The 27,745-nt window shown below is 43.6% G+C and overlaps 1 protein-coding gene across 1 annotated transcript in view; it reads left to right on the top strand.

Annotated features, from left to right (window-relative positions):
• Nucleotides 1-27,745, top strand: part of DENND1B (DENN domain containing 1B) — a 338,838-nt gene that overhangs the window by 236,210 nt on the left and 74,883 nt on the right. Inside the window, exons 12-13 of the mRNA XM_053693753.1 lie at nucleotides 106-207; nucleotides 25,586-25,711. Of these exons, the coding sequence (XP_053549728.1) occupies nucleotides 106-207; nucleotides 25,586-25,711 (228 nt within the window). The remainder of the gene's footprint in view (nucleotides 1-105; nucleotides 208-25,585; nucleotides 25,712-27,745) is intronic.

The raw sequence follows: 27,745 nt of genomic DNA, 5'->3' as shown, positions 1-27,745 counted from the left end.
ATTGTACACTGTCACCACAGGACCAAAGAGGTTCCATAATAAATACAGTAGTACTATACATGACCATATAGCTAACCCTACTAATGAGGTGCACTGTCTGTTCAGAGGGTGCGGAGCCGTTCGCTGGATGATGTGGTCTTACTGAACGTGGACACAAATACCCTGGAGACTCCATTTAATGATCTCAGTGCCTTACCCAGCGATGTGGTGAGTAATCTGGGTAACGATGTCATTGTGGTTCCTTGTGAAATTATAAGATTACATAGCACATATCAGCACGTAGTCTAAAAAATATATTTCTGTTTTATGTCTATTATAACATTTGCATACCCATTACAGTTAGGGACAGGTGTAAATGATTCTTTGGGGCTGAATTATCAAGTTAGTACACAAGAACTGCTGGTGCAATGATAAATGCAGACAGCGTATGCTGTCGGCATTTATCGATGTGTGGCGGACATGATACGCTACATCGTATCATGTCCGCTCGCACTTTCATAAATCGGCCCCTTTGTATAGCATTTAGCAGGGACAGGTAGATGTGACCATGTGATAGACACACTCCAGGCTTTCTGTAATAAACTGGAACATCTGTAGAGGTATTAATAGGAAAGCAAATAAAATAAATGATGAATGTATATTGTTTTATAATGTTATTTGGGATTATATTAACATCACTGCTAAAGTGAAATAGGAAGGAAGACATCTCACTATCAGGGGGAAAGACATTAATGGACAAGATAAATGTTAGTAGCGGGACAAACCTACATTGATTGGGTAGAGTATGAAATATTAATCAACTTTACAAATTACTTTTGGCTAATTATCTTATGGCTAGAGTATGAGTTTCTTCTATAAGGTACGACAAGTCCACGGATTCATCCTTTACTTGTGATATATTATCCTCCTGCTAACAGGAAGTGGCAAAGAGCACCACAGCAGAGCTGTCTATATAGCTCCTCCCTTAGCTCCACCCCCAGTCATTCTCTTTGCCTACTCTAAGTATTAGGAAGGGTAAAGTGAAAGAGAAGATAAAATATTAGTTTTTAATTTCTTCAAGCAAGAGTTTATTTTAAATGGTACCGGTGTGTACTATTTACTCTCAGGCAGCAGATGGATGAAGACTTCTGCCTGGAGGATGATGATCTTAGCATTTGTAACTAAGATCCAGTACTGTTCCCACAGAGGCTGAGGCGTACAAGAAACTTCAGTGTGAGGAACGTTTTCATGCTTTATAGCAGTGAGGTATGTTCAGTCATTTTTTCTGGAGAGACTGTGTATTTCAGAAAGGCTGACAGTATCCCAATAAGGGTAAAGGTAAGCAGTAATCCTAAGAGCAATAGAAAGGCATTACTAAGCTTGCATAAGGGGCTAATTAAAAAATGGTTGACACTGAGTTTTTGAATGTTTGTGGGCAAACGTTTTATGAACTGCGAGTGCTGTTAATGTTTTGTGGGCAATAACGTTTTTTGGGCAAACTTTATTGAGGGTACACTTGGCTTATTTTTGGGACTCAGAACCCACATGGCTAGTTTAAAACCGCTCTGGTGCGGTTCTTTGAGGCTGTAGAGACATTGAGTGAGATGGGCGGGGCCTATTTTTGCGCTTCAGGTGCGCAGTTGTTTTCTCTCAGCAAGCTCCAACTCCTGAGGGCCCTTGTAGATGTTTTGGGCCAAATCGAAGCTTTAACCCCATATTTACCATCCCTGAGGGCAGGTAGGGCCACAGCAGGGCTGTGGCAAGGTGCTGGGGGTGTTTTTTTTCCGGATTTAGGCCTTATTTCAATCCGGTTTGCACATTAAAGGGTTAAATGTTACATTTCCAAACTTAACTACACATATTGAGTCTGCTATAAAAAAAATTAAAAATTTGATGCATTTTAAAGCTGTTTTGCAGAACGTGTATGCTTTTTTTTCTCTTAAAGGCGCAGTACCGTTTTTTAAGATTGTTATTTTTTTCACTAAATAAAGTGTTTTCATGCTTGTTTGTAGTCATTACTAGCCTGTTCAACATGTCTGACATTGAGGAAAGTCATTGTTCCATATGTTTAGAAGCCATTGTGGAACCCTCACTTAGAATGTGTTCCTCATGCACTAAAAGGTCAATAAATTGCAAAGAACATATTTTAGCTGCTAAAAGTATGTCGCAGGAGGATTCTCAGTCAGAAGGGAATCAGGTTATGCCATCTAATTCTCCCCAAGTGTCACAACTATTAACGCCCGCACAAGTGACGCCAAGTACTTCTATTGCGTTTAATTCTTTCACCCTGCAAGATATGGCCGCAGTTATGAATACTACCCTCACTGAGGTTTTATCTAAGCTGCCTGGGTTGCAGGGGAAGTGCAGTAGGTCTGGTGTGAGAACAAATGCTGAGCCCTCTGACGCTTTAGTAGCCATATCCGATGTGCCCTCACAATGTTCTGAGTTGGGGGTGAGGGATTTGCTGTCTGAGGGAGAGATTTTTGATTCAGGAAAGATGTTCCCTCAGACAGACTCAGATATGACGGCTTTTAAATTTAAACTAGAACACCTCCGCTTATTGCTCAGGGAGGTTTTAGCGACTCTGGATGATTGTGACCCTATTGTAGTTCCAGAGAAATTGTGTAAAATGGACAGATTTCTAGAGGTTCCTGCCTACACTGATGTTTTTCCGGTCCCTAAGAGGATTTCGGACATTGTTACTAAGGAGTGGGATAGACCAGGTATTCCGTTCGCTCCCCCTCCTACTTTTAAGAAAATGTTTCCCATATCAGACACCATGCGGGACTCGTGGCAGGCGGTCCCTAAGGTGGAGTGAGCTATTTCTACCCTGGCTAAGCATACAACTATACCTATTGAGGACAGTTGTGCTTTCAAAGATCCTATGGATAAAAAATTAGAGGGTCTCCTAAAGAAAATATTTGTTCATCAGGGTTTTCTTCTCCAACCTATAGCGTGCATTGTTCCTGTAACTACTGCAGCTGCATTTTGGTTCGAGGCTCTGGAGGAGGCTCTTCAGGTTGAGACCCCATTTGATGATATTCTGGATAGAATTAGGGCTCTCAAGCTAGCTAATTCTTTCATTACAGATGCCGCTTTTCAAGTGGCTAAATTAGCGGCAAAGAATTCAGGTTTTGCCATTTTAGCACATAGAGTGTTTTGGCTTAAGTCCTGGTCTGCTGATGTGTCATCAAAATCTAAGCTTTTAGCCATCCCTTTCAAGGGTAAGACCCTATTCGGGCCTGACCTGAAAGAGATAATTTCAGACATCACTGGAGGGAAAGGCCATGCCCTTCCTCAGGATAAGACAAATAAGATGAGGACCAAACAAAATAATTTTCGTTCCTTTCGAAACTTCAAAGGTGGTCCCTCTACCTCTTCCCCTGCTGCAAAGCAAGAGGGGAATTTTGCTCAATCCAAGTCAGTCTGGAGACCTAACCAGACTTGGAAAAAGGGTAAACAGGCCAAGAAGCCCGCTGCTGCCACCAAGACAGCATGAAGGAGTATCCCCCGATCCAGGACCGGATTAAGTAGGGGGCAGACTTTCTCTCTTTGCTCAGGCTTGGGCAAGAGACGTTCAGGACTCCTGGGCTTTAGAAATCGTAACCCAGGGGTATCTTCTAGATTTCAAAGATTCTCCTCCAAGGGGGATATTCCATCTTTCTCAATTGTCTGTAAACCAGACCAAAAGAGAGGCGTTCTTACGCTGTGTAGAAGACATATATACCATGGGAGTGATCTGCCCAGTTCCGAAAACAGAACAGGGGCAGGGGTTCTACTCCAATTTCTTTGTGGTTCACAAAAAAAAGAGGGAACTTTCAGACCAATTTTAGATCTCAAGATCCTAAACAAATTCCTCAGAGTCCCATCCTTCAAGATGGAGACCATTCGGTCTATTTTACCAATGATCCAGGAGGGTCAATATATGACCACCATGGACTTAAAGGATGCGTATCTACACATCCCTATCCACAAAGATCATCACCAGTTCCTCAGGTTCGCCTTTCTGGACAAGCATTACCAGTTTGTGGCTCTTCCCTTCGGGTTGGCCACAGCTCCCAGAATTTTCACAAAGGTGCTAGGGTCCCTTCTGGCGGTTCTAAGGCCGCGGGGCATAGCAGTGGCGCCTTTTCTGGACGATATCTTAATTCAAGCGTCAACTTACCAACTAGCCAAGTCTCACACGGACATCGTGTTGGCTTTTCTAAGATCTCACGGGTGGAAGGTGAACGTAAAAAAGAGTTCACTTATCTCTCTCACGAGAGTTCCATTCCTGGGAACTCTGATAGATTAGGTGGACATGAACATTTTTCTGACGGAGGTCAGGAAATCAAAGATTTTAACCATCTGCCGAGCTCTTCATTCCATTCCTCGGCCGTCAGTGGCTCAGTGTATGAAGGTAATCGGACTAATGGTTGCGGCAATGGACATAGTTCCGTTTGCTCACTTGCATCTCAGACCACTGCAACTATGCATGCTCAAACAGTGGAATGGGGATTATGCAGATTTATCTTCTCAGATAAATCTGGATCAAGAGACCAGAGACTCTCTTCTTTGGTGGTTGTCACAGGATCAACTGTCCCAGGGAATGTGTTTCCTCAGGGCAGCGTGGGTCATAGTTACGACGGACGCCAGCCTATTGGGCTGGGGTGCAGTCTGGAATTCCCTGAAACCACAGGGTTTGTGGACTCAGGAAAAGGCTCTCCTCCCGATAAATATTCTAGAACTGAGAGCGATATTCAACGCGCTTCAGGCGTGGCCTCAGCTGGCTTCGGCCAGATTCATAAGATTCCAGTCGGACAATATCACGACTGTAGCATATATCAATCATCAGGGGGGAACAAAGAGTTCTCTAGCGATGATAGAGGTTAGCAAAATAAGTCATCAGACTTTTCATCCAGGGGAGTGGGAACTCCATCCAGAGGTGTTTGCACAATTGATTCAGCAATGGGGCACACCAGAATTGGATCTGATGGCGTCTCGTCAGAACGCCAAACTTCCTTGTTACGGGTCCAGGTCAAGGGATCCTCGGGCAGTACTGATAGATGTTCTAGCAGTACCCTGGTCGTTCAATCTGGCTTATGTGTTTCCACCATTTCCTCTCCTTCCCCGTTTGATTGCCAGAATCAAACAGGAGAGAGCTTCAGTGATTTTGATAGCACCTGCGTGGCCACGCAGGACTTGGTATGCAGACCTGGTGGACATGTCATCTCTTCCACTATGGACTCTGCCACTGAGACAGGACCGTCTGATTCAAGGTCCGTTCCAGCATCCAAATCTAGTTTCTCTGCGGCTGACTGCTTGGAGATTGAACGTTTGATTTTATCCAAGCGGTGTTTCTCTGAGTCGATCATAGATACCTTGATTCAGGCTCGAAAGCCTGTCACTAGGAAAATTTATCATAAGATATGGCGTAAATATCTTTATTGGTGCAAATCCAAAGGCTACTCATGGAGTAAGATCAGGATTCCTAGGATTTTGTCCTTTCTCCAAGAAGGATTGGAGAAGGGGTTATCAGCTAGTTCCTTAAAGGGACAGATATCTGCTTTATCAATTCTACTGCACAAGCGTCTGGCAGATGTTCCAGACGTTCAGTCGTTCTGTCAGGCTTTAGTTAGAATCAAGCCTGTGTTTAAACCTGTTGCTCCGCCATGGAGTTTGAATTTAGTTCTTAAAGTTCTTCAAGGGGTTCCGTTTGAACCTATGCATTCCATAGATATTAAGTTTCTATCTTGGAAAGTTCGGTTTTTAGTTGGCTATTTCTTTGGCTCGAGGATTTTCGGAACTATCTGCATTGCAATGCGACTTGCCTTATCTTGTTTTCCATGCTGATAAGGTGGTTTTGCGTACCAAACCTGGGTTCCTTCCTAAGGTTGTTACTAATAGGAATATCAATCAGGAAATTGTTGTTCCTTCTCTGTGTCCTAATCCTTCTTCTAAGAAGGAGCGTCTGTTGCACAACTTGGACGTGGTTCGTGCTTTGAAGTTTTACTTGCAAACTACCAAAGATTTCCATCAAACATCTTCTTTGTTTTTTGTCTATTCTGGAAAACGTAGAGGTCAAAAAGCTACGGCTACCTCTCTTTCTTTTTGGCTGAAAAGCATCATCCGTTTGGCATACGAGACTGCTGGACAGCAGCCTCCTGAAAGAATTACAGCTCACTCTACTAGAGCGGTGGCTTTCACATGGGCTTTTAAAAATTATGCTTCTGTTGAACAGATTTGTAAGGCTGCGACTTGGTCTTCGCATCATACCTTTTCCAAATTTTACAAATTTGATACTTTTGCTTCTTCGGAGGCTATTTTTGGGAGAAAAGTTCAAGCATTGGTGCCTTCTGTTTAACCATCTGTCTTGTCCCTCCCGTTCATCCGTGTCCTGTAGCTTTGGTATTGTATCCCACAAGTAAAGGATGAATCCGTGGACTCGTCGTACCTTATAGAAGAAAATAATATGCTTACCTGATAAATTAATTTCTTCTATGGTACGACGAGTCCACAGCCCGCCCTGTCATTTTAAAACAGATTATATATTTTTTGATTTTAAACTTCAGTCACCTCTGCACCTTGTAGTTTCTCCTTTTTCTTCCTGTACCTTCGGTCGAATGACTGGGGGGGTGGAGCTAAGGGAGGAGCTATATAGACAGCTCTGCTGTGGTGCTCTTTGCCACTTCCTGTTAGCTGGAGGATAATATCCCACAAGTAAAGGATGAATCTGTGGACTCGTCGTACCATAGAAGAAATTAATTTATCAGGTAAGCATAAATTTACTTTTTTGTCGGTAATGGTGTGCGGTGCTAACGCACAGTTTTTCCTTACCGCTCACCTACAGTAACGCTGGCATTACGGGTCTTCAGAAACCCGGCGTTAGCCGCAAAAAAGTGAGTGTAGAGCAGAATTTAGCTCCACATCTCACCTCAATACCAGCGCTGCTTACGGTAGCAGTAAGCTGGCAAAATGTGCTCATGCACGATTTCCCCATAGGAATCAATGGGGCAGAGCCTGCTGAAAAAAACCTAACACCTGCAAAAAATCAGCGTTCAGCTCCTAATGCAGCCCCATTGATTCCTATGGGGAAACACTTTTTTTATCTACACCTAACACCCTAACATGAAGCCCAAGTGTAAACACCCCTAATCTTACACTTATTAACCCCTAATCCGCCGCCCCCAATATCGCCGACACCTGCATTATATTATTAACCCCTAATCTTCCGCTCCGGACACCGCCGCCACCTACATTATACTTATGAACCCCTAATCTGATGCCCCCAACATCGCCAAACCCTACATTATATTTATTAACCCCTAATCTGCCGTCCCCAATGTCGCCGACACCTACCTACAATTATTAACCCGTAATCTGCCGCCCCCAACGTCGCCGCCACTATAATAAAGTTATTAACCCCTAAATCTAAGTCTAACCCTAACACCCCCCTAACGTAAATATAATTTAAATACATCTAAATAAATATTCCTATCATTAAAAAAAATATTCCTTTTTTAAACTAAATACTTACCTATAAAATAAACCCTAAGCTAGCTACAATACAACTAATAGTTACATTGTAGCTAGCTTAGGGTTTATTTTTTATTTTACAGGCAACTTTGTATTTATTTTAACTAGGTACAATAGTTATTAAATAGTTATTAACTATTTAATAATTTCCTAGTTAAAATAAATACAAATATACCTGTAAAATAAATCCTAACCTAAGTTACACTAACACTACACTATAATTAAACTAATTACCTAAATTATCTACAATTAATTACAATTAAATTAAATAAACTAAATTACGGGGGGGGGGGGGACAATAAGAAAATAATAAAATAATTACAATTTGTTTAAACGAATTAGACCTAATCTAATCCCCCTAATAAAATAAAAAAAGCCCCCCAAAATAATAAAAATCCCTACCCTACACTAAATTACAAATAGCCCTTAAAAGGGCCATTGCCCCAAAGTAATCAGCTCTTTTACCTGTAAAAAAAATATATAATACCCCCCCAACATTACAACCCACCACCCAACCCTACTCTAAAACCCACCCAATCCCCCCTTAATAAAACCTAACACTACCCCCTTGATTGAAGATCACCCTACCTTGAGACGTCTTCACCCAACCGGGCAGAAGTGGACCTCCAGACGGCAAGAAGTCTTCATCCAGGCGGCATCTTCTATCTTCATCCATCCGGAGCGGGTCCATCTTCAAGCCATCCGACGCGGAGCATCCTTTTCGTTCAACGGTGACTGGAACAATGACGGGTCCTTTAAATGACGTCATCCAAGATGGCGTCCCTTCAATTCCGATTGGCTGATAGAATTCTATCAGCCAATCGGAATTAAGGTAGAAAAAATCATATTGGCTGATCCAATCAGCCAATAGGATTGAGCTCGCATTCTATTGGCTGTTCCTATACCCCCCCAACATTACAACCCACCACCCAACCCTACTCTAAAACCCACCCAATCCCCCCTTAATAAAACCTAACACTACCCCCTTGATTGAAGATCACCCTACCTTGAGACGTCTTCACCCAACCGGGCAGAAGTGGACCTCCAGACGGCAAGAAGTCTTCATCCAGGCGGCATCTTCTATCTTCATCCATCCGGAGCGGGTCCATCTTCAAGCCATCCGACGCGGAGCATCCTTTTCGTTCAACGGTGACTGGAACAATGACGGGTCCTTTAAATGACGTCATCCAAGATGGCGTCCCTTCAATTCCGATTGGCTGATAGAATTCTATCAACCAATCGGAATTAAGGTAGAAAAAATCATATTGGCTGATCCAATCAGCCAATAGGATTGAGCTCGCATTCTATTGGCTGTTCCAATCAGCCAATAGTATGCGAGCTCAATAATATTGGCTGTTCTAATCAGCCAATAGGATTGAACTTCAATCCTATTGGCTGATTGGATCAGCCAATAGGATTTTTTCTACCTTAATTCCGATTGACTGATAGAATTCTATCAGCCAATCGGAATTGAAGGGACGCCATCTTGGATGACGTCATTTAAAGGACCCGTCATTGTCCGCTCCGGATGGATGAATATAGAAGATTCCGTCTGGAGGACCACTTCTGCCTGGTTGGGTGAAGACGTCTCAAGGTAGGGTGATCTTCAAGGGGGTAGTGTTAGGTTTTATTAAGGGGGGATTGGGTGGGTTTTAGAGTAGGGTTGGGTGTGTGGGTGGTGGGTTGTAATGTTGGGGGGGTATTGTATTTTTTTTACAGGTAAAAGAGCTGATTACTTTGGGGCAATGCCCCACAATAGGCCCTTTTAAGGGCTATTTGTAATTTAGTGTAGGGTAGGGATTTTTATTATTTTGGGGGGCTTTTTTATTTTATTAGGGGGATTAGATTAGGTGTAATTAGTTTAAACAAATTGTAATTATTTTATTATTTTCTGTAATTTAGTGTTGTTTTTTTCTCCGTAATTTAGTTTATTTAATTTAATTGTAATTAATTGTAGTTAATTTAGGTAATTTATTTAATTATAGTGTAGTGTTAGGTGTTAGTGTAACTTAGGTTAGGATTTATTTTACAGGTAAATTTGTATTTATTTTAACTAGGAAGTTATTAAATAGTTAATAACAATTTAATAACTATTTTACCTAGTTAAAATAAATACAAACTTGCCTGTAAAATAAAAATAAACCCTAAGCTAGATACAATGTAACTATTAGTTATATTGTAGCTAGCTTAGGGTTTATTTTACAGGTAAGTATTTAGTTTAAAAAAGGAATAATTTTTTTTAATGATAGGAATATTTATTTAGATGTATTTAAATTATATTTAAGTTAGGGGGACTTAGATTTAGGGGTTAATAACTTTATTATAGTGGTGGCGACGTTGGGGGTGGCAGATTTGGGGTTAATAATTGTAGGTAGGTGTTGGCGATGTTAGGGACGGCAGATTAGGGGTTAATAAAATGTAACTAGTGTTTGCGAGGCGGGAGTGCGTTGGTTTAAGGGTTAATATATTTATTAAAGTGGTGGCGATGTCCGGTCGGCAGATTAGGGGTTAAAAAAATTATTTGTGTTTGCGATGTGGGGGGGGGCTCGGTTTAGGGATTAATAGGTAGTTTATGGGTGTTAGTGTACTTTTTATCACTTTAGTTAAGAGTTTTATGTTACGGCGTTAGCCCATAAAATTCTTAACTGCTGACTTTTAAATGCGGTAGGAGTCTTGACAGTAGAGGGTGTACCGCTCACTTTTTCCAAGACTCGTAATACTGGCGTTAGGAAAATCCCATTGAAAAGATAGGATACGCAATTTACGTAAGTGGATTTGCGGTATGCTCGAGTCGTGGAAAAAAAGTGAGCGGTACACCTGTACCTGCAAGACTCGTAATAACAGCGGGCGTTAAAAAGCAGTGTTGGGACCTCTCAACGCTGCTTTTTAAGGCTAACGCAAGACTCGTAATCTAGGCGTTTGTTCTTCTGACATCCTTTGTTAAAGAGCAATCCTAGGTGAGCTCAGGCATGTGCACGTGTCTTTAGCCCTCTGGCAGCAGTGTCTGCAACAATGTTTATAGCAAAATTTATACATAGTTACAAACACTACTGCCATAGAGTGGTAAATACAGGTGCATGCTCCTAAGTTCCTATCAGCCTACCTATGTGACCCTCTGCACTACTTTTTGTGGCCCCTGGGAAATACCAGCAGTAAGTAGAAGTAAAAATGTGTGTTCTGGTGATTTCTCTTGTAAGGTGTATCCAGTCCACGGATCATCCATTACTTGTGGGATATTCTCATTCCCAACAGGAAGTTGCAAGAGGACACCCACAGCAGAGCTGTAATATAGCTCCTCCCCTAACTGTCATAGTCAGTCATTCTCTTGCAACTCTCAACAAGCAAGGACGTTGTAGGAGAGAGTGGTTAAATATAGCTAGTTTATTTTCTTCAATCAAAAGTTTGTTATTTTTAAATAGTACCGGAGTTGTGCTATTTTATCTCAGGCAGTAAATAGAAGAAGAATCTGCCTGAGGTTTCTATGATCTTAGCAGGTTGTAACTAAGATCCATTGCTGTTCTCACATATGTCTGAGGGGATTACACAGATGAGGTAACTTCAGCGAGAGAACGGCGTGCAGTTTATTCTGCTATCAGGTATGTGCAGTTATAATTTTTTCTAGAGATGGAAAACACTAGAAAATGCTGCTGATACCGGATTAATGTAAGTTAAGTCTGAATACAGTGATTTAATAACGACTGGTATCATGCTTACTCCCAGGGGTAATACCCTTATGATATTTACAATATAAAACGTTTGCTGGCATGTTTAATCGTTTTTATATATGCTTTGGTGATAAAACTTTATTGGGGCCTAGTTTTTTCCACATGGCTGGCTTAAATTTTGACTAGAAACAATTTCCACTGTTGTAGTATAAAAGTTACAGTTGGTGCAGTTAAAATTACAAACTGTGACATCCAGCTTCCCTCAAAGGCCCTCTGAATGCTATAGGACATCTCTAAAGGGCCCAAAGGCTTTCCAAAGTCGTTTATTGGGGAAGGTAGGGCCACAGCTTGCTGTGGCAGTTGGTTGTGACTGTTAAAAAACGTCTATTTCGTTTTTTTGATCCGTTTTTTGAACTAAGGGGTTAATCATCCATTTGCAAGTGGGTGCAATGCTCTGTTAGCCTATTATACACTCTGTAAAAATTTCATTTGATTTACTGCATTTTTTCACTGTTTTTCAAATTCTGACAAAATTTGTTTCTCTTAAAGGCACAGTACCTTTTTTTTTTTTTATGTTTGCTTGTTAACTTGATTTAAAGTGTTTTCCAAGCTTGCTAGTCTCATTGCTATTCTGTATAAATATGTCTGACATAGAAGAAACTCCTTGTTATGTTTAAAAGCCATGGTGGAACCCCCCTTAGAATGTGTACCAAATGTACTGATTTCATTTTATGCAATAAAGATCATTTTCTGTCTTTAAAAAATTTATCACCAGAGGAATCTGACGAGGGGGAAGTTATGCCGACTAACTTTCCCCACGTGTCAGACCCTTTGACTCCCGCTTAAGGGACTCACGCTCAAATGGCGTCAAGTACATCTAGGGCGCCCATAGCGTTTACTTTACAAGACATGGCGGCAGTCATGGATAATACACTGTCAGCGGTATTAGCCAGACTACCTGAACTTAGAGGTAAGCGAGATAGCTCTGGGGTGAGACAAAATGCAGAGCATACTGACGCTTTAAGAACCATGTCTGATACTGCCTCACAATATGCAGAAGCTGAGGAAAGAGAGCTTCAGTCAGTGGGTGATGTTAATGACTCAGGAAAGATACCTGATTCTAATATTTCTACATTTAAATTTAAGCTTGAACACCTAAGCGTGTTGCTTAGGGAGGTTTTAGCTGCTCTGAATGACTGTGATACCATTGCAGTGCCAGAGAAATTGTGTAGACTGGATAAATACTTTGCAGTGCCGGTGTGTACTGATGTTTTTCCAAATACCTAAAAGGTTTACAGAAATTATTAATAAGGAATGGGATAGACCAGGTGTGCCGTTCTCTTCCCCTCCTATTTTTAGAAAAATGTTTCCAATAGACGCCACCACACGGGACTTATGGCAGACATTCCCTAAGGTGGAGGGAGCAGTTTCTACTCTAGTAAAGCGTACTACTATCCCTGTCGAGGACAGTTGTGCTTTTTTTAGATCCAATGGATAAAAAATTAGAGGTTACCTTAAGAAAATATTTATTCAACAAGGTTTTATCCTACAGCCCCTTGCATGCATTGCCCCTGTCACTGCTGCTGCGGCGTACTGGTTTGAGTCTCTGGAAGAGGCTTTACAGGTAGAGACTCCATTGGATGACATACTTGACAAACCTAGAGCACTTAAGCTAGCCAATTCTTTTATTCTGATGCCATTGTTCATTTGACTAAACTAACGGCTAAGAATTCTGGTTTTGCTATACAGGCGCGCAGAGCGCTATGGCTTAGATCATGGTCAGCTGACGTGACTTCAAAATCTAAGCTACTTAACATTCCCTTCAAGGGGCAGACCCTATTTGGGCCTGGTTGAAGGAGATTATTGCTGATATCACTGGAGGAAAAGGTCATGCCCTTTCTCAGGACAGGTCCAAATCTAGGGCCAAACAGTCTAATTTTCGTGCCTTTCAAAACTTCAAGGCAGGTGCGGCATCAACTTCCTCTAATAATAAACAAGAGGGAACTTTTGCTCAATCCAAGACGGTCTGGAGACCAAACCTGGCCTGGAAAAAAGGTAAGCAGGTAAAAAAGCCTGCTGCTGCCTCTAAGACAGCATGAAGGAACGGCCCCCTATCCGGGAATGGATCTAGTAGGGGGCAGACTTTCACTCTTTGCCCAGGCGTGGGCAAGAGATGTTCAGGATCCCTGGGCGTTGGAAATTATATCCCAGGGATATCTTCTGGACTTCAAAGCTTCCCCCCCCCCAAAAGGGAGATTTCACCTTTCACAATTATCTGCACACCAGATAAAGAGAGAGAGGCATTCTTACACTGTGTACGAGATCTCCTAGTTATGGGAGTGATCCATCCAGTTCCAAAGGAGGAACAGGGACAGGGTTTTTACTCAAATCTGTTTGTGGTTCCCAAAAAGAGGGAACCTTCAGACCAATTTTGGATCTAAAGATCTTAAACAAATTCCTCAAAGTTCCGTCGTTCAAGATGGAAACTATTCGTACCATCCTACCACTGATCCAGGAGGGTCAATATATGACTACAGTGGATCTAAAGGATGCTTATCTTCACATTCCGATAAACAAAGATCATCATCGGTTTCTCAGGTTTGCCTTTCAAGACAGGCATTACCAGTTGTAGCTCTTCCCTTGGGATTAGCTACAGCCCCAAGAATCTTTACAAAGGTTCTAGGGTCGCTTATGGCGGTCCTAAGGCCGCGGGGCATAGCAGTAGCCCCTTATTTAGATGACATCCTGATACAGGCGTCAAACTTCCAAATTGCCAAGTCTCATTCGGACGTAGTACTGGCAATTCTGTGGTCGCATGGGTGGAAAGTGAACGAGGAAAAGAGTTCTCTATCCCCACTCACAAGAGTTTCCTTTCTAGGGACTCTGATAGATTCTGTAGAAATGAAAATTCACCTGACGGAGTCCAGGTTATCAAAGCTTCTAAATTCCTGCCGGGTTCTTCATTCCATTCCGCGCCCTTCGGTGGTTCAGTATATGGAAGTAATCGGCTTAATGGTATCGGCAATGGACATAGTGCCGTTTGCACGCTTACATCTCAGACCGCTGCAACTATGCATGCTCAGTCAGTGGAACGGGGATTACACAGATTTGTCCCCTCAACTGAATCTGGACCAAGAGACCAGGGATTCTCTTCTCTGGTGGCTATCTTGGGTCCATCTGTCCAAAGGTATGACCTTTCACAGGCCAGATTGGACAATTGTTACGACAGATGCCAGCCTTCTAGGTTGGGGTGCAGTCTGGAACTCCCTGAAGGCTCAGGGATCGTGGACTCAGGAGGAGTCTCTCCTTCCATTAAATATTCTGGAACTAAGAGCGATATTCAAGGCTCTTCAGGCTTGGCCTCAGTTAGCAACTCTGAGGTACATCAGATTTCAGTCGGACAACATCACGACTGTAGCTTACATCAACCATCAAGGGGGAACGAGAAGTTCCCTAGAGATGTTAGAAGTTTAAAAAATAATTTGCTGGGCAGAGATTCACTCTTGCCACCTATCAGCTATCCATATCCCAGGTGTAGAGCACTGGGAGGCGGATTTTCTAAGTCGTCAGACTTTTCATCCGGGAGAGTGGGAACTCCATCCGGCGGTATTTGCACAACTGATTCATCGTTGGGGCAAACCAGAACTGGATCTCATGGCGTCTCACCAGAACGCCAAGCTTCCGTGTTACGAATCCAGGTCCAGGGATCCCAAGGCGACACTGATAGATGCTCTTTCAACCTGGCTTATGTGTTTCCACCGTTTCCTCTGCTCCCTCGACTGATTGCCAAGATCAAGCAGGAGAGAGCATCAGTGATTCTGATAGCACCTGCGTGGCCACGCAGGACCTGGTATGCAGATCTAGTGTACATATCATCCTTTCCACCATGGTCTCTGCCTCTGAAACAGTACCTTCTACTTCAGGGTCTTTTCAACCATCCAAATCTAATTTCTCTGAGGCTGACTGCCTGGAGATTGAACGCTTGATTTTATCAAAGCGTGGCTTCTCCGAGTCAGTTATTGATACCTTAAGACAGGCACGAAAGCCTGTCACCAGGAAAATTTACCATAAGGTATGGCGTAGATATCTTTATTGGTGTGAATCCAAGGGTTACTCATGGAGTAAGGTCAGGATTGCTAGGATATTATCTTTTCTCCAAGAGGGTTTGGAAAAAGGATTGTCAGCTAGTTAAGCGTCTGGCAGATGTTCCAGACGTTCAGGCATTTTGTCAGGCTTTAGTTAGAATCAAGCCTGTGTTTAAACCTGTTGCTCCACCATGGAGCTTAAACTTGGTTCTTAAGGTTCTTCAAGGAGTTCCGTTTGAACCTCTTCATTCCATAGAAATCAAGCTTTTATCTTGGAAAGTTCTTTTTTTTGGTAGCTATTTCCTCGGCTCGTAGAGTCTCTGATCTATCTGCCTTACAATGTGATTCTCCTTATCTGATTTTTCATACGGATAAGGTAGTCCTGCGTACCAAACCTGGGTTCTTACCTAAGGTGGTATCTAACAAGAATATCAATCAAGAGATTGTTGTTCCATCCTTGTGTTACACAATCTGGACGTGGTCCGTGCTTTAAAGTTTTACTTACAAGCTACTAAAGATTTTTGTCAAACATCGGCTTTGTTTGTTGTCTACTTTGGACAGAGGAGAGGTCAAAAGGCTTTGGCAACCACTTTTTTTCTTTTTGACTAAGAAGCTTAATCCGCTTAGCCTATGAGACTGCTGGACAGCAGCCTCCTGAAAGGATTACAGCTCATTTCACTAGAGCTGTGGCTTCCACTTGGGCCTTTAAAAATGAGGCTTCTTTTGATCAGATTTGCAAGGCGACGACTTGGTCTTCGCTTCATATTTTTTCAAAATTTTACAAATTTGATACTTTTGCTTCTTCGGAGGCTATATTTGGGAGACAGGTTTTACGGGCAGTGGTTCCTTCCATTTAAGTTTACAGCTCTGCTGTGGGTGTCCTCTTGCAACTTCCTGTTGGGAATGAGAATATCCCACAAGTAATGGATGATCGGTGGACTGGATACACCACAAGAGAAATAAATTTATCAGGTAAGCATAAATTGTGTTTTCTAGAGCGTGGGAAACAAGGTGGTAACTCTGGAGGACAGAACAGCAGAGGATACTGCACAACCATTGGCCTTTTTAGGAAATATTTTATTTCTGTGTTTAATAGCCATTCATTTAAATGCAGCCCTTAAGGTTTCTAAAATATTAATCTGCGCCCCCCATGTGTAAGGAATTTGGCCCTCACTGTTGTAGATAGTTGGAAACTCTGCTGCTAAAGACACGTGTACACTCCTATGAGTCTAGCAAACTTTACTCTTCAACAAAGGATACCCAAAGAAAAAAGATCATTAATAAAAGTAAATTAGAAACTTGTTTAAAATCTTATACTCTGACTCATTAAAGTTTTTAATTTTGAGTTTACCGTCCCTTTAAATATAACATAAATCACTTCTAAATAATTGACATAAATGTGTAGCAGCTGTTTTGTCACCTCTCGTGTGTTACTTTATCTGTGCTGGGAATGACCTGATTGGCACACGCTTTAGTGCAACAATATTCACTATTAAAGGGATATAAAGGTCAGAAATGAAATGTGCACGGGAGCATTTCAGGGTTCAATTGAAACATTTTTACTATTTGCTTCCATTAACAAAAATACATCTAGTAAACATTATTACTGATTTTCAGCTGCATACGCACATATGCTGTGAGGGCTCGTGCACCAGTATACAATTACCATGCCTGTTCAGAGAGCTGGAGGTGGTGTGTACAAGCCACTGCTGAGTCTCTGAGAAGGTGTAGTGTTTGTATACCGGTGCACGAGCCCTCACAACATATGTGAGTATGCCGCAGAAAAACAGGAATAACATTTACTAGGCGCATTTCTGCTAATAGAAGTAAATTGCGAAAATACTTCTATTGCAAATTGAAATTCACCCAAGCACATTTAATATTTACCTTTCTATCCTTTTAATTATGTAGAAAAAAAACTGTTGTGAGCTTAAAAGCTTTGGACAAAATGAAAATATCCTGTAAAGATTTGTATAAATACTTGTAGCAAGGTTTTCATTATATTTTTATTCTAAGCATTTCCTATATTAACATGGGGACACGGTTCAATAGGTTTCACTGAATGTGTTTCACCCCTGCGCTGTTTAGTGACAATACTTGTTTCCCTGACATGAATCACTTGGGTCCCTTTAATTTGAGTCATGTTTGTCAATTTGTGCTACGGGTAATAAGTAAGATTGTAAGATCCCTAGTTGTCATTTTATAGCGTCTAAAACCACTGAGCGTCGTCTTTATGAGTTTAATCCCTTATCTCGCGCTCACAAAGTTTAATCGCAGTAACGATGAACGTGCAGCATGTCCACATGTGAATGTGATTTTCAGAGGTGTCAGTCACCTCCTCTGAGCCCATTAAACCTGTCACTGCCGTCATCTGGCTCTGCTCCTAGACTCCATCCTCAGAGACTGTGAGCACATGATACTCATTACTATTCTAGATAGTCCTGATCCCCACGAGGTCAGAGGTCACACTTGTCCTCTATTACAAGTCCCTTCTCCGCAGGGACTCCCCTGCCTTGTCCCTTACCATAATCTCCCTAATGGCTGCGTTCCAGGATTCGCAGGTAATATTTCAGATTTATTGGCTGTTGCAGACGCTGTCAGCCAGTAGCATTTCCGCTCTCCCTAAAGTATTTCAGATTGCAAATATAAATCAGCACGAAACGGTAAAGAACAAAAAATGGCAAATAACAATAAAACTCACTTTCTGTCTGACATCTGAAAAAGAGTCTTTTTATAGATGGTTTTTTTTTTAGACAATTATTTGAGTGTAGGCCTTGATTTATCAGCTGCTTTATTAGCTTCAGTAGGTCTAGCCGTAAATCTGCTGCAAAACGTACTCATAATGAAAGGGTTAAAACCAAATGAGAATATCACATTCCACTAAAATAATTTAACATTACAATTAAATAGAATATTCTGCTTCTAGAAATATGTCCAATACTTCATAAATAGTTACACATTATGTTCTGTCTGAAATAATCATTATTTCCCTATATGTCCATCTATTACTGCAAATGATTTCTCCTTATGACTCCTCCTATTGCACCATATAACCCTCCCTATAACTCCTATTGCACCATTTAACCCTCCCTATAACTCCTCCTATTGCACCATATAACCTTCCCTATAACTCCTCCTGTTGCACCATATAACCCTCCCTATAACTCCTATTGCACCATTTAACCCTCCCTATAACTCCTCCTATTGCACCATATAACCTTCCCTATAACTCCTCCTGTTGCACCATATAACCCTCCCTATAACTCCTATTACACCATATAACCCTCCCTATAACTCCTCCTATTACACCATATAACCCTCCCTATAACTCCTCCTGTTGCACCATATAACCCTCCCTATAACTCCTATTGCACCATTTAACCCTCCCTATAACTCCTCCTATTGCACCATATAACCTTCCCTATAACTCCTCCTGTTGCACCATATAACCCTCCCTATAACTCCTATTACACCATATAACCCTCCCTATAACTCCTCCTATTGCACCATATAACTCTCCCTATAACTCCTCCTATTGTACCATATAACCCTCCCTATAACTCCTCCTATTACACTATATAGCCCTCCCTATAACTCCTTGTTACGGTTGCCTCCAGGCTGGCTGGAAGTTGGACCGTAGAAAAGGATGCTCCTAGCGCTCACCAAAGAATCATCAGCACCATAGTCAGCAATCCCTGTAGTGATTATAAGCTGTCCCCTACAAACATGAGTCAAAGCTGCAAGTTAGAGGGACAGAAAATAGGTCTGATGTGCTGGAGCACACAGCCTCCTTTTTATTGAGGTTACATGCAAACAGGACACTCTCAGGGGGAGGCATAAAATCCCCCATCACACATTTGATATTAGATAGAGAGACACTCCCTTTGACAGGCCACAACATTTACTTCAGCAGATAACATTACACACAATAAAACAATGCAGTCCACCTTATCACTACTAGAAGTCTGATTAGACAATGGGAAAGTTGATCACTAAACCTAATTAGAGCTAATCCCAGCAGACTTGTATGTAGAATAGGTTTCTTGAAGCTGAACAAAATTTAACTCTTAATGGCACACAATGAAACTGAACCAAGTGGGAGAAAGCCAGGGACAAGTCATTTCACAGGTCTGGGGACATAGTCTTAAAGGGGGCATTGTTCACCAGAGTCACAATATGTCCCCAGACGTTTCCCAAAGGGCCACACACACCCAACAAAAGTCAATATACTCTCAGGGGCACAATCTTCCAGGGGCCATAGTCATGAGGAAGGAGGCTGGCAAATAGGCTTCTCCAAAATCCAGGGAAGCAGGGCAACCTTCCATTTAAAGGGCCAGTCACAAATAGCAGTTTGTAACATATCTCCCCTTTTGGAGGGAGACTAACAAGGCACCTGACCTTCTGTCGGTCAGTGCCTAAGTTAGTCTCGCAACCCACCCACAAATAAACACTAGCAGCAAAGCAGCCCCCCCACAACAAGTAGCACTGGCCTGTAGGTTCCAGGTTATAGGATGAAAGTGTAGCATCCTCTGCCTTCCTGGCGCAGCTGTGCAAATAGCTGATGGTACTTGGGGGGCAGAGGCCAGCGGCACTCTGCCCTGGTGCCAGCGCTTCTGCTGGGGTGAGGGGTTTGCAGGCCAGTCCTGTAACAAGGGGGTCTGTAGGGCAGAGGCCAGCAGCGTTCTGTTCTGATGCCAGCTCTTCTGCTGGGGGAATTGGGGCATAGTCCTGCCCGGTGGCAAAGGGAACGTGGGGGTCAGTGGGGGTTAACATCTCCACTGTTAACCCTGGGCCCAAGTTAGGAGTTAGCTGGGGAGGGGGAGATTGGCTTACCTCCTCCTCCTGATACTCCGGTGGCCGTTGGGAAGGGAGGTCGATGCTCTCCGCTTCCTGTGGAACATGCTGCGGCTGGGGAGAGAGACCGGTTGTCTCCTCTCCCTGGAAGGCACACTCCGGCTGGGGAGGGAGGTCGATGCTCTCCCCTCCCTGTAGCTGGGTCTGTCGCTGGGGATCTGGGCCGCCTGCCCAGCATCCCTGTAGGGCCGGTAGAGAGACTGCGGTCCCATCTCCACCTGCCTGCTGGGGGTCCTCCCAGGACCAGTCTATGAGGCCTGCTGCCTCTGGTATCTCTGGCTGGGGAAGGGGACTGGTTGTCTCTTCCCTCTGCACGGTATACTGCCGCTGGGGAGGGAGGTCGCTGCTCTCCTCTCCCTGTAACTCTGGCTGCCGCTGGGAAGGGAGGTCGTTGCTCTCCGCTCCCTGTGACTCACTTTCTCGCTGGAGACCAGGTGTCCAGACCCTCAAACTCCACAGTTGGCGCTCAAAAGCTCGTGCCGCTTTGTTCTCCGTATCCAATTCCCGGATGATGCGACTGACTACCTCCTGTGCAGGGTCTGGACCATATCGGACTAGCCGCCTCTTTACCTCTGGAACGAAATCCGCGCCCTCATAGCGACGGATCAGGTTGAGGTGCTCTTCACAGGGTTCTGAATAGTGTCTTGTCAGCTCCATGCTGCTGTAGGTAGGGACGCTGCGCAGTGGCTAGCGTTGCCCTCAATAACTCTCCTACGATACCAGTGCTGTTGTGGTGCTGCTCCTTGCGCTAGGATGCTATCCCACCGCTGCCGCCAAATGTTACGGTTGCCTCCAGGCTGGCTGGAAGTTGGACCGTAGAAAAGGATGCTCCTAGCGCTCACCAAAGAATCATCAGCACCATAGTCAGCAATCCCTGTAGTGATTATAAGCTGTCCCCTACAAACATGAGTCAAAGCTGCAAGTTAGAGGGACAGAAAATAGGTCTGATGTGCTGGAGCACACAGCCTCCTTTTTATTGAGGTTACATGCAAACAGGACACTCTCAGGGGGAGGCATAAAATCCCCCATCACACATTTGATATTAGATAGAGAGACACTCCCTTTGACAGGCCACAACATTTACTTCAGCAGATAACATTACACACAATAAAACAATGCAGTCCACCTTATCACTACTAGAAGTCTGATTAGACAATGGGAAAGTTGATCACTAAACCTAATTAGAGCTAATCCCAGCAGACTTGTATGTAGAATAGGTTTCTTGAAGCTGAACAAAATTTAACTCTTAATGGCACACAATGAAACTGAACCAAGTGGGAGAAAGCCAGGGACAAGTCATTTCACAGGTCTGGGGACATAGTCTTAAAGGGGGCATTGTTCACCAGAGTCACAATATGTCCCCAGACGTTTCCCAAAGGGCCACACACACCCAACAAAAGTCAATATACTCTCAGGGGCACAATCTTCCAGGGGCCATAGTCATGAGGAAGGAGGCTGGCAAATAGGCTTCTCCAAAATCCAGGGAAGCAGGGCAACCTTCCATTTAAAGGGCCAGTCACAAATAGCAGTTTGTAACACTCCTCCTATTGCACCATTTAACCCTCCCTATAACTCCTCCTATTGCACCATATAACCCTCCCTATAACTCCTATTGCACCATAAAACCCTCCCTATAACTCCTCCTATTGCACCATATAACCCTCCCTATAACTCCTCCTATTGCACCATATAACCCTCCCTATAGCTCCTCCTATTGCACCATATAACCCTCCCTATAACTCCTCCTATTGCACCATATAACCCTCCCTATAACTCCTCCTATTGCACCATATAACCCTCCCTATAACTGCTCCTATTGCACCATATAACCCTTCCTATTACTACTCCTATTGCACCATATAACCCTCCCTATAACTCCTATTGCACCATATAACCCTCCCTATAACTCCTCCTATTGCACCATATAACCCTCCCTATAACTCCTCCTATTGCACCATATAACCTTCCCTATAACTGCTCCTATTGCACCATATAACCCTCCCTATAACTCCTCCTATTGCACCATATAACCCTCCCTATAACTGCTCCTATTGCACCATATAACCCTCCCTATAACTCCTCCTATTGCACCATATAACCTTCCCTATAACTCCTCCTATTGCACCATATAACCCTCCCTATAACTCCTCCTATTGCACCATATAACCTTCCCTATAACTCCTCCTGTTGCACCATATAACCCTCCTAATAACTCCTATTGCACCATATAACCCTCCCTATAACTCCTCATATTGCACCATATAACCCTCCCTATAACTCCTCATATTGCACCATATAACCCTCCTTATAACTCCTCCTATTTTACTATATAACCCTCCTTATAATTCCTCTTATTGCACCATATAACCCTCCCTATAACTGCTCCTATTGCACCATATAACCCTCCCTATAACTCCTCCTATTGCACCATATAACCTTCCCTATAACTCCTCCTATTGCACCATATAACCCTCCCTATAACTCCTCCTATTGCACCATATAACCTTCCCTATAACTCCTCCTGTTGCACCATATAACCCTCCTAATAACTCCTATTGCACCATATAACCCTCCCTATAACTCCTCCTATTGCACCATATAACCCTCCCTATAACTCCTCCTATTGCACCATATAACCCTCCCTATAACTCCTCCTATTGCACCATATAACCCTCCCTATAACTCCTCCTATTGCACCATATAACCCTCACTATAACTCCTCCTATTGCACTATATAACCCTCCCAATAACTCCTCCTATTGCACCATATAACCCTCCCTATAACTCCTCATATTGTACCATATAACCCTCCCTATAACTCCTCCTATTGCACTATATAACCCTCCCTATAACTCCTATTGTACCATATAACCCTCCCTATAACTCCTCCTATTGTACAATATAACCCTCCCTATAACTCCTCCTATTGCACCATATAACCCTCCCTATAACTCCTCCTATTGCACCATATAACCCTATCTATAACTCCTCCTATTGCACCATATAACCCTCCCTATAACTCCTCATATTGCACCATATAACCCTATCTATAACTCCTCCTATTGCACCATATAACCCTCCCTATAACTCCCCATATTGCACCATATAACCCTCCCTATAACTCCTCCTATTGCACCATATAACCCTCACTATAACTCCTCCTATTGAACCATATAACCCTCTCTATAACTCCTCCTATTGCACCATATAACCCTCCCTATAACTCCTCCTATTGCACCATATAACCCTCTCTATAAATCCTCCTATTGCACCATATAACCCTCCCTATAACTCCTCATATTGTACCATATAACCCTCCCTATAACTCCTCCTATTGCACTATATAACCCTCCCTATAACTCCTATTGTACCATATAACCCTCCCTATAACTCCTCCTATTGTACAATATAACCCTCCCTATAACTCCTCCTATTGCACCATATAACCCTCCCTATAACTCCTCCTATTGCACCATATAACCCTATCTATAACTCCTCCTATTGCACCATATAACCCTCCCTATAACTCCTCATATTGCACCATATAACCCTATCTATAACTCCTCCTATTGCACCATATAACCCTCCCTATAACTCCCCATATTGCACCATATAACCCTCCCTATAACTCCTCCTATTGCACCATATAAACATCCCTATAACTCCTCCTATTGTACCATATAACCCTCCCTATAACTCCTCCTATTGCACCATATAACCCTCCCTATAACTCCTCCTATTGCACCAAATAACCCTCCCTATAACTCCTCCTATTGCACCATATAACCCTCCCTATAACTCCTCCTATTGCACCATATAACCCTCCCTATAACCCCTTCTATTGCACCATATAACCCTCCCTATAACTCCTCCTATTGTACCATATAACCCTCCCTATAACTCCTCCTATTGCACCATATAACCCTCCCTATAACTCCTCATATTGCACCATATAACCCTATCTATAACTCCTCCTATTGCACTATATAGCCCTCCCTATAACTCCTCCTATTACACCATATAACCCTCCCTATAACTCCTCATATTGCACCATATAACCCTATCTATAACTCCTCCTATTGCACTATATAGCCCTCCCTATAACTCATCCTATTGTACCATATAACCCTCACTATAATTCCTCCTATTGCACCATATAACCCTCCCTATAACTCCTCCTATTGCACCCTATAACTCTCCCTATAACTCCTCCTATTGCACCATATAACCCTCTATATAACACCTCCTATTGCACCATATAACCCTCTATATAACACCTCCTATTGCACCATATAACCCTCTATATAACACCTCCTATTGCACCATATAACCCTCTATATAACACCTCCTATTGCACCATATAACCCTCTATATAACACCTCCTATTGCACCATATAACCCTCTATATAACACCTCCTATTGCACCATATAACCCTATCTATAACTCCTCCTATTGCACCATATAACCCTCCCTATAACTCCTCCTATTGCACCATATAACCCTCCCTATAACTCCTCCTATTGCACCATATAACCCTCCCTATAACTCCTCCTATTGCACCATATAACCCTCCCTATAACTCCTCCTATTGCACCATATAACCCTCCCTATAACTCCTCCTATTGCACCATATAACCCTCCCTATAACTCCTCCTATTGCACCATATAACCCTCCCTATAACTCCTCCTATTGCACCATATAACCCTCCCTATAACTTCTCCTATTGCACCATATAAACCTCCCTATAACTCATCCTATTGCACCATATAACCCTCCCTATAACTCATCCTATTGCACCATATAACCCTCTATGTAAGAGCTTTATTAAAGACAATGAAATTACATATTCTACCTTTAGCATTGGGCAGCTTTTGCACGGCTTGTTATTCCTCTGGTCAGTACATTACACAGCAGTGACCTTGTCTTTCTGATGAATCTGTTCAGCTTATCTCTGTACAGTGGGAATATTTTATTGGGGAATTTCAGTTTGAGTTTGACGTTCTATAAAAGAACATGAACAAGTGCACCAATTTTATTATTTACTTTTATTATCAGATTTACTTGTTTGAAATGCAGGTAGGAGGGCTCAGGAGCAGAAATGTACTACTGGCAGCTAGCTGCTTATTGGTGGCTACACACATATGCCTCTTGTCGTTGGCTCACCAGATCCCAGTAGTACATTACTCAGATAAACAGGTACTAATAAATGACGTGCATTTTATCTAGGGTTGTGATAGAATTACGTTTCCCAGAATGCACTTGTGGCTGTGATAATGAAGCCTGGTCCCATTCTCACCTGTGCGGCCCTTGTCTCATTAACAGTTCAGCAGGTGCAGTATCTGGGCTGCCTGATCAGGTGACCCTGCAGGTCCGGGACCAAGGTCGTCTCGCGTGTGGCCCCTCACAGGGTCAGTTTGTCAGCTCCTACATCACAAGGCTCCGCAGCTTCACCCCTGTACTTTTTATGTCTCTTCCTCTCTCTCAGGTGTCATCTCTAAAACACAAGCTGAAGAAGCAGTCTACATCATCAGGTGACGGGGTGTCCCGGGCGTTTCTGAGAGCCCAGGTTGCACTGTTTGGGTCGTACAGAGATGCGCTACGATACAAGCCCGTGAGTCTTAGTATAACAGTCTGGGCTATGGGTTTGCCAGTATAGCTGTTTAGGGGGTACCAGTATAGCAGTGTGAGCTAGGGGGGTGCCAGTATAGCAGTGTGAGCTATGGGGGTGCCAGTATAGCAGTGTGAGCTATGGGGGTACCAGTATAGTAGTGTGAGCTAGGGGGGTACCAGTATAGTAGTGTGAGCTAGGGGGGTACCAGTATAGCAGTGTGAGCTATGGGGGTGCCAGTATAGCAGTGTGAGCTATGGGGGTACCAGTATAGCAGTGTGAGCTATGGGGGTACCAGTATAGCAGTGTGAGCTATGGGGGTACCAGTATAGCAGTGTGAGCTATGGGGGTACCAGTATAGCAGTGTGAGCTATGGGGGTGCCAGTATAGCAGTGTGAGCTATGGGGGTGCCAGTATAGCAGTGTGAGCTATGGGGGTACCAGTATAGCAGTGTGAGCTAGGGGGGTACCAGTATAGCAGTGTGAGCTAGGGGGGTACCAGTATAGCAGTGTGAGCTATGGGGGTGCCAGTATAGCAGTGTGAGCTATGGGGGTACCAGTATAGCAGTGTGAGCTATGGGGGTACCAGTATAGCAGTGTGAGCTATGGGGGTACCAGTATAGCAGTGTGAGCTATGGGGGTACCAGTATAGCAGTGTGAGCTATGGGGGTACCAGTATAGCAGTGTGAGCTATGGGGGTACCAGTATAGCAGTGTGAGCTAGGGGGGTACCAGTATAGCAGTTTAAGCTAAGGGGGTTCCAGTATAGCAGTGTGAGCTATGGGGGTGCCAGTATAGCAGTGTGAGCTATGGGGGTGCCAGTATAGCAGTGATAGCTATGGGGGTACCAGTATAGCAGTGATAGCTATGAGGGTACCAGTATAGCAGTGTGAGCTATGGGGGTACCAGTATAGCAGTGTGAGCTATGGGGGTACCAGTATAGCAGTGTGAGTTATGGAGGTACCAGTATAGCAGTGTGAGCTATGGGGGTACCAGTATAGCAGTGTGAGCTATGGGGGTACCAGTATATTAGTGTGAGCTATGGGGGTACCAGTATAGCAGTGTGAGCTATGGGGGTACCAGTATATTAGTGTGAGCTATGGGGTACCAGTATAGCAGTGTGAGCTATGGGGTACCAGTATAGCAGTGTGAGCTATGGGGTACCAGTATAGCAGTGTGAGCTATGGGGGTACCAGTATAGCAGTGTGAGCTATGGGGGTGCTAGTATAGCAGTGTGAGCTATGGGGGTACCAGTATAGCAGTGTGAGCTAGGGGGGTACCAGTATAGCAGTGTGAGCTAGGGGGGTACCAGTATAGCAGTGTGAGCTATGGGGTACCAGTATAGCAGTGTGAGCTAGGGGGTTCCAGTATATTAGTGTGAGCTATGGGGGTACCAGTATAGCAGTGTGAGCTATGGGGGTACCAGTATAGCAGTGTGAGCTAGGGGGGGTACCAGTATAGCAGTGTGAGCTAGGGGGTACCAGTATAGCAGTGTGAGCTAGGGGGGTACCAGTATAGCAGTGTGAGCTATGGGGGTGCCAGTATAGCAGTGTGAGCTATGGGGGTGCCAGTATAGCAGTGTGAGCTTTGGGGGTGCCAGTATAGCAGTGTGAGCTATGGGGGTGCCAGCATAGCAGTATGAGCTATGGGGGTGCCAGTATAGCAGTGTGAGCTAAGGGGGTACCAGTATAGCAGTGTGAGCTAGGGGGGTACCAGTATAGCAGTGTGAGCTAGGGGGGTACCAGTATAGCAGTGTGAGCTAGGGGGGTACAAGTATAGCAGTGTGAGCTAGGGGGTACCAGTATAGCAGTGTGAGCTATGGGGGTACCAGTATAGCAGTGTGAGCTATGGGGGTACCAGTATAGCAGTGTGAGCTAGGGGGGTACCAGTATAGCAGTGGGAGCTAGGGGGGTGCCAGTATAGCAGTGTGAGCTATGGGGGTGCCAGTATAGCAGTGTGAGCTATGGGGGTACCAGTATAGCAGTGTGAGCTAGGGGGGTACCAGTATAGCAGTGGGAGCTAGGGGGTGCCAGTATAGC

This window comes from Bombina bombina, chromosome 10 (genome assembly GCF_027579735.1).
Source record: "Bombina bombina isolate aBomBom1 chromosome 10, aBomBom1.pri, whole genome shotgun sequence".
In the NCBI taxonomy this organism is placed as follows: Eukaryota; Metazoa; Chordata; class Amphibia; order Anura; family Bombinatoridae; genus Bombina; species Bombina bombina.
This window is presented reverse-complemented; position numbering and strand designations above follow the sequence as displayed.